Genomic DNA, 8,619 nt, shown 5'->3' on the forward strand with positions numbered 1-8,619 from the left:
CCCCCCCCCCCCCCCCACCAACTTAGAATGTAATAAACTCCCAATAACTAATAATTTACTCTTCTCTTTTATTAACTCAGTTTTTCATCATCTAGGTCTTCGCATGTTGTCACCCTTTGTAATATTACTGATGGCTTCTTAGATCTGCACATTTTATTTACCCCAGATAACTTGACCTCTTACTGTATTAATGGCCTCAGCGCCATCCTCAACTCTCTTGCTCCTCTGAAAACCAAGTCTGTCGCCTTCTCTTTTTCTGTTCCCTGGTTTACATCTGAGCTACAGCTGTTGAAAGCCAAAAGTCAACGACTTGAGCGCCTCTTTAGAAAAAAACGATCCACGAAGAAATGCACAGAAATCCTATTCAAAACTACATGACGTGTTCAACTCACACTAAATGCACTTATTACTCTGAATTAATCCATTCAAATGAAGGCAATTCTAAGGTATTGTTTTCATTTCTCAGTAAAATTTCCCAACCCCCAGCTTTTCTTCCACCTTATTTGCACTCTTTTGCTTTCTGTCACTCTCAAATGGCCTTTTTAACGACAAAATTCACGAAATTCACATGCTCCTCAGTCCAAACCTTGTTATTAATACCTCCTCCGAACCTCTTTTTTCATCCCACTCATCTGCTTTTTAGCTTCCATCTCTTTCAGACATCTCTGATTTTATTATCGAGTCCAAGTCTTCCCCCTGAACTCTTTGCAACATTCTTCCTTCTTCAACTCCCACCATTTAATCCTTGCCTTTGCCTTCACTCCCACTTAGCTTCTCATCTGCAAGTGTTAATTGAGGTAATGCCTGGCATGCAGACCATCTACTATGGTCCAACATTAAAGTCAGATTGGAAGAAACACCTAAATATTAGTTCCAGTTGCAATTTTTCAGCCTGAAAATTAAAATAACAATAGAATAGGTGTGATGACATGGTGCTCCCTGCAATGACCGGACTGGGGTAGTGCATGAGTGGTGGGTGCTTTGAATGAATAATCATGGGACACATTAAGGCCAGCCTCCAATCTTTCCTGACCCCCTACAATTTGCTTATATTTGTTAATCAATTTACTGATTATACAATTACTTGTGCTTATTTTTTTTTTCCACCTGGAGAAACGGACAGCAATGCCAACTTACGTTTAGTGACTTGTGATTAGTCTTCAGTGATTAGTCTTCAATCCTATATATGCACTGATTCCAGTTTGGTGGGCCGACACATTCATACATTCATTAATTTTCTTTACCTTCTTTATCCTTTCTGCGTTGTGGAGGAGCTGGTGCCTATCTCCATCAGTTACTGTGCAAGAGGCGGGGTACACCATGGACAGGTCACAACTTCTTCATAGGGCCACATAGAGACAAACGACCATACACACTCTCACTTTTTTCTCTCTGCTCCTGGTGGAAGGCGGACGTGTTTTCTTTTCTCTCTGTCTCTCTGTCTCCTGAACCTCCTCCTCTCCCCCTGCCTCTCTGCCCTGCTTTCTTTCGGAGCCTCTATTTTACATATTCTCCTAAATTTTTAAACCATGGATCTGGTCAGCCGGTCTCTCAATGCAATTGATCAAATTTTCTTGACGGAAAGACAGAACCTGGGAGAACTCTGACTTGCCCTGAGGGGACATTTTTTGCTGGATACACACTGGATTCCTGGAGGAAATGGAATAATTGTTTGTCTGACAATTTTTGTCTTTGGAAGATCTTCACATATTTGGGTTTTTGATAACAGGATTTCTGCTGTTTGGATTAAACAGTTACCTGACTTATCGTCGAATTCATTTGATGGGTTCGGCGGTCAACAATCAAACTGTGTGGTTACGGGAGCTGAATCGCAAGTTGGACTGAATTGCGGTTCTGGAACTCATAATATGGGTTACATCTTGAGGAAGTTGCTCGCTTGAATCAGGCGGAATGGACCTGAAACTTCGCTGTTTGGATTCGCCATTGAGAAGTATCAGCAAGACTTTCAAGGCTGACAAAAACACAATGTCTGCCTGAACCAAAACAATTACTGTTTGTGAATTTGGCTCCCTTAGGCTGACCTTGGACTGCTATCTTCAAATTCCTCCCCAGAATTTATGTAAACAAGATGCTCTGTTCCCTCTGCCTAAGGACATCTGTGGCTCTGCTCTGGGCTGGCTGATAAACATTCCATCATTATCAAAGACAATGGCCTCTGTGACATGATTCATTGACCTCTATACAAACACACACACACACTCATACAACATGCACCACACTGCCTCCCACCACCTCTACACACACACACACACATACGCACACTTTCCGCTGTTTCTGAGTCATCTCTGTTATCCCACTCTCCCCTTCACTATCTTAGTATCTTAGTCAGACTCTCCAGGACTTTGCGATGTTGTGATTGCAACTATTAACGCAACATCAAGCAAACCCCGCAAAATCGCAACTTTGTGCAACTTTGCCCAAAACACTGCAACTTTAACCAAAATAACCCCAAATAACTCACGAAGAAAAGATGTGACGTCACATCCTGTTAACATCAGAATGCCGGGAGCATGCAGGAGCAGCGACCGAAGCCAAAATGTGCACTAATGCTTCACATTTGCCCACAAAGATTTCAGCAAAACATCACAGTGAAGTTAGTTTTAAGTTAAGTTTAACTTAAAACTAAGTTTAAGTTTAAGCTAAGTTTAAGTTAGTGGCGTCTAACTCATGGCTAACTTAGCCGTCCCTAAGTGAACCACTGCGCGTGAGAGAAGGGGCAAGCAGAGAACGGCTGGCCGACATCAGCGCTCCTGTTTCGGGTCAACCGTGAACTAGACACCGCTAACTTCGCAGACCGCGAATATCCAACATCCAACTTAAAACTAACTTCACTGCGGTCGCAAACCAGTTTCCTACCCAGCTGCACGAGAGTGGGGGGAAGCTGTTTTGCACGTCCTGCAGTGTAATCATGGAGCATAAACGCATCGACAAACACTTTGTGTCTGCACAATCCAGAAATGGTCATGAATGTCAGTTTATAAGCTATCAAAGTTCTCAAATAAAGCACCTTTTGATAATGTCAATGTTTGTTGGTAATTATCTTACAAAACTATATTTTTTGTATTTTTGGTTTATATATAAAGTTTTGTTTTTTTATTGATTTTAGTTAAAAAAAATTACAACTTTTCATCGCAACTTTTAGGAAAATGCCCCGCGAAATCAGGCATTTTAGCCCGCAACAATCACAAAAAATGCCCGTGAAATCCTGGAGGGACTGCTTAGTAATTATTATGATGGCTGTTAGCGGGCCTTGGTACTGTTAGTTAGACTCTTGGTACCTTTAGTTTAGCAGTTTATGTTAGCTTATTTATCTTAGTAATTATTATGATGGCTGTTAGCGGGCCTTGGTACTGTTAGTTAGTTAGTCTCTTGGTACCCTTAGCTTACCATTGTCATGTTTCAGTTTATGTTTAGCCTTCCTGTACATTTAGTTTAGTTTAGTTTATCTTAGCTCATATTTTGACTGTCTTAGCCTATTTGTTGTTTAGTTCAGCTTTAACTTCATCATGATTTTATTTATATTATTTTAACTACTATTTTGACTATTTTAGCTCATGTTTAGTTTCATGATTTCATTTAGATTATCCTATATTTCATTTAGACTTTACATGATTGATCTATATTTGATTATGATGTTTCTATGCTGTATTTGATTGTACCTGTTGTATTTGATTATGTACCCAATTGTTGTTTCTGTGTTGTAAAGCACTTTATATCGCCTTGTTGCTGAAAAGTGCTATTAAATAACTTCACTTTCACCTTCACTTTCACTAACACCTAGGGACAGTTTAGAGTTAAATTAAAAACTTATTTTTATTATTATTAAATTTAAAACACAGGAGCCAAATGGTCTTATATTTGTCATAAAATAAATGTTCAGTTAAGTTTTATCAGCTGGCTGTAAACAGACACTTGGTATTTGGTAAAGTAGTTTGGAGTTTGTTGTGTTAACCCTCCCGTGGCCTTTGGGTCAAATTGACCTGAAGTTCCAAGGGCTTCTGTTCCTCTCTTCAGTTATGAGGGCTTCAGAAGGGTTGAAAAAAATAATTTAATGTAAAAATTTCTTTAAATAATCTGAAGTTGGTACTCTCAGTGTTTTAACAGAATTTTTTTCAAATTTCTGGTTAAATTGAAAATTTTATTTTTCACAGTAAAAGTTTAGTGTAAAATACATTTTCTCTGAAAAAGGATCATCAGGTTACTGAATTTTCTCATCCTGTCACTGAAAATTTACAATAATCTCCTTCAGATAATTATACAGAGGGATTTGATATAATAAAACTCAACAGAAAAATAATTACAGTATATCAGTTCATACGATAGATTGTAGCTCCTTAGCATTTATATTTGTTTGTGCACACAACTCCCCTAATGATCAGGGATTGGGGGTTCATTACTACAAGCCATTCGGTCCCCTTATTAAAAGTGCAATAGTCTGGTTAGCATTGCTGGCAGTAAGTCGGACCTTTTTAGGGTGTGAGTTAGACTTTGGCAGGGCTGCCTGTTGTCACCAAATCTGTTCACAAGTTTTATGGACAGAATTTCTCAGTGCAGCCAGGGGGCAGAAAGGGTTCAGTTTGGTGGTCTCAGGGTTCTGTCTCTGCTTTTTGAAAATGATGTGATTCTGTTGGCGTCATCGTCCCATAGTCTCCAGCTCTCAATGAATTGGTTTGCAGGTTAGTGTAAACCAGCTGTGATGAGGATCGACACATCCAATTCTGAGGTCATAGACCTCAGTTGGAAAAAGGATGGATTGCTCTCTCTGGGTTGGGACTGAGGTGCTGCCTCAAGTGGAGGAGTTTAGAGGGGAAATGAAAAGCGTTTTGAAGCTAACATAAATCAAAAGAAAGTCATAAAAGGTGCTTGGTTTTAGAGTATAATTTTAAAAAATTCACACTAATTTTAAATTAATAATAAAAGATTAAAAAATTACTAGGAACAAATGAAACAAAAAGAGGAACAAACAGATCTGTAATTCATTCTTCTGTCTGCTGAGCTCCCGCTCAATCCAACTGTCACATGACAAACAGCAGATGCTATTCCTTTTCTTTCTAACAGCCTCTCCACCTTTTGTTCTTCCTCTGATTTTATTTGAAAGCACCGTACAGACAGTCCATACAGCTAATTTTATGTTTTCTCCACGCAGTAAAACACTTTTCCTAACTAGCAGTTCTGAGCAATTCTGCAGTGGTGTGTCTGTGGTTCGTCCAGTGACCGGAAAAATATTGTTTTTTTGACTGGCTAATCACTGATCATGGCCAGTCAGGCTGAATATCGGTCGCTGCCAGTCACAACTTGGTTTCCGGGGGCTTCTCTAGTAAATCCCACAGCTTAGTGAATATGTTTCAATTCTAACTGAAAACCTCACTCTCTTAGTAATTTTTGGACAAATACAAATATACCTGTCAGTTTAAGCTAACAGCCAGGTATCATTATTCATATTAGTGCAGGACACTATCAAGGGTGTTTACTCAGTCCTTACTCTTATCTCTTCTGATACATGATTCTACTTGTATTATAAAAAAAAATAAAATGAAAAACACCCAGCTTGCCCTACTTTTTCCACATGGGCAGTTGCACTTTTTCCTTCAAGCTTGTGTCTGAGGCCTGGGAGCTTGATGGTTCTACACAATATCTTAGGTGTTCCTATGGCTGCTCTGTGCTAGACAGAAATCTCTGAGCCCTGTTCAGACTGTACATTAACTTCTGTTTTGTGGGATCTGACTCAAAGCAGACAGCTCTATTTGAGAGTGTTCATACTGTGATTTGAAGGTGTACCCCAAAACATTTTGCAATTGGAAGTTAAATACTCACTCTGTATGCAGAGACATACACAGCCAAGTCACACAGGGGGTTGTCAGTGAGCAACATCTGCTGATTTTTCTGTAAAATTTATAATACATTCCAATATCCAACAATGGAGGCTCGTTAGGGTCCTTGTTTGTCTGACTCACTGATGGGCCACTCTGGTCACATGAGTGCAGGTGTTGATTGGAATGAAACTGACTGGGGATCAGGCCTAAAGCTCCATTATATGTTTTTGAAAGCTGGAACCTGAGACCTCCTCCTCTCTTTAATGTTGGTTTCTCCTTTTTGACACAAATGCCTTCTTTTACCCCCCTCTCGAACCATCTGTCTTCTCGGTCTAAAATATTCTACTCTCACTCTCTATTTCTGAATTGAGAAAGCTCCTCGGATGAGAAGCGAAACGTCTTCAACAACAGACTAGAAGTCCAGTTGTTTTTGTTTTTTAACTTTTTTGAATTATGTAGAGATGTTTTCTGATGAGTTATCTAGTACACAACTCCTAATAATAAGCCCAATAGTTTCTGAGAGACATTTCTGTGACTGATGAGATGAAACTGGAGTGTTTTGTTTCTTTTTGAATATTGTGGAAGGGTACCAACAAATTTATCAGCGTCTATATGAGACAAAACTGAGGCTTTTTGGTCAATAACTGAGAGGTATGGAAGATCAGGTATTCAGACATCAGTGCAAGCAACTTCTGAGCAACCTCAGTTGCATAATGAGTGGGAGACATAGAAATGATGCCATACTGCCTTGGACTTTGCCCAGATTAACAAAGTCTGCATCAGATGTTGGGGAACCAGGACATTCTGATAAGAAATGGGGTACTGGAACCATACATTCATGGATGACGGCAGAAAAGTCAGCACTGTTGGAATGCTACTATATGAGCAAGCCTAGACAGAGGGGCTATATGAGAAGGATGTGGAAACTATAGGAACTTCAAAACCTAACATCAAGACTGAGTCTGAAACAATTTAGGATCCAGTGTTCCAAGATACAGAAATGACACCGGGACATTGACAAGTCACAACAAAGATGCTGTGGCAAGGGGGAACCAGGATGACAAGTCAGAGGTGATACATCATCCCCACCATCTGAATACGGATATCAAGTCCCACTGAGAAGCCCTTAGAAACTGAATACAAGGGCAGCTGACCTGAGAATGAAGATCATGACGAAGTTAAAAACCTATGACCTGCACACCTCCTGAAAAGCTGCAAGATGTGGATGCAGCACTGCAAAGTATCACTACTGATACCATCACAGGGACCAATAAGCTGGTGTGTGTGCGTGTGTACACACACACACACACATATATATATATATATATATATATATATATATATATATATATATATATACTTATATATATATACTTGACAAACTGACTTGAAAAACATTTCATAATTTTGGTGTTCAAATAAACAAGGTTGACAGTGTTGGTTTCTTTGGTTCTTAGTCCACAGTATTTTAGGGTGTCCTTTAATGACAAAACTTTAACTCATCAATTGAAGTTTAATGGGTTGCTAAAAATGTTTTACTCTTTTTCTTTACAATCAAAATATTATTAAATGTTTAAGTCCTAAATTGTCACATATGAATCTTTGTTCTTTCTTATAGGCATTTGTAATCTCCTTCACTTCAGACTTCATCCCGCGAATGGTCTACCAATATATGTACAGTCCTGATGGCTCCTTGCATGGATTTGTGAACCATACTCTATCCTACTTTAATGTCAGTCATTTTGAGCATGGCAAAGAAACTATGGATCCATTGTATCTTGGCTATTCTGTTGACGTTTGCAGGTAAGTAATAAATCTTGTCAAACATATTCACTTCCTATTAAAATGCCAAGTTTTAGTGACATTAAAAAAATTCAACCATATTAAATCATTTCAAAACATTTTCCCACCTTAAGAGGAAAGTGTGCACGTAAAGCCATAACAGTTGTTAAAATATGCAATTTTTTAAATTTGAATTGTTTTGTATATATGTATCAACTATGATAAAAAACACTAAATATGCATCATTCACTAACAAAAGTCTACTGCATAATTAGTAATAAATAAGTTAAATCATCTGTGTCAGGTTTTGTTGCCAACAATTACGAGTCATTAGTTTACATTGGAACATAGATGAGTGTTTGCTATTTTTGATATTTGATATTTGCTGTTTTCTAATGCTTCTTTACAGAAGCCCTGATAAGTTTGAGTTACAATAACACCCAATTATTTAATGATGTAGAAATTGTGTCAGAAGCATAAAAATGCAAATCAAAATAACTGAAAATTTGCATATTTTGACAGCTATAGGTGTCAAAGTACAGCTCTAGCTCTCTAAAATGTATGAAAACTAAACTGAGGTGGATTTGAAATGCCCTTGATAATGCAGAGACTATTTTGGGAGAAAATTTGTACATGTTTTGAACATGTTCAAAGCTTAAACAACAAGACTACAAGACTCTGAGACTTGTGCAGAGACTGTGAATCCCCACAAACAACTGGGGACATTTTGGAGAATCCCTTGTGAATGCTATTCACCAACTAGTCTTCAGCACTCGCTGGCTTTAGGGTTTAAACATTTAAAATGTTCAAAATAACCTTCCCTTTCTCAGTTAAACCTCCTGCAGTTATTGTAGGGTAAATAGAAATTCATTACTGTTTGGTAGTTTTATTGTCCTGTACCGATATCTTTGGTAGGTTGACCTAAACTAAACTGTTTTATTGAAAATAAATAAATAAATGATATATATATATATATATATATATATATATATATATATATATA

General features: G+C 38.1%; 1 protein-coding gene across 1 annotated transcript in view; it reads left to right on the forward strand.

Moving 5' to 3' along the window:
- Positions 1–8,619, forward strand: part of LOC108250024 (anoctamin-1) — a 58,114-nt gene that overhangs the window by 45,270 nt on the left and 4,225 nt on the right. Inside the window, exon 19 of the mRNA XM_017439700.3 lies at positions 7,453–7,637. Within this exon, the coding sequence (XP_017295189.3) occupies positions 7,453–7,637 (185 nt within the window). The remainder of the gene's footprint in view (positions 1–7,452; positions 7,638–8,619) is intronic.

The sequence above is a fragment of the Kryptolebias marmoratus genome, linkage group LG11 (assembly GCF_001649575.2).
Source record: "Kryptolebias marmoratus isolate JLee-2015 linkage group LG11, ASM164957v2, whole genome shotgun sequence".
NCBI classification, from domain to species: domain Eukaryota; kingdom Metazoa; phylum Chordata; class Actinopteri; order Cyprinodontiformes; family Rivulidae; genus Kryptolebias; species Kryptolebias marmoratus.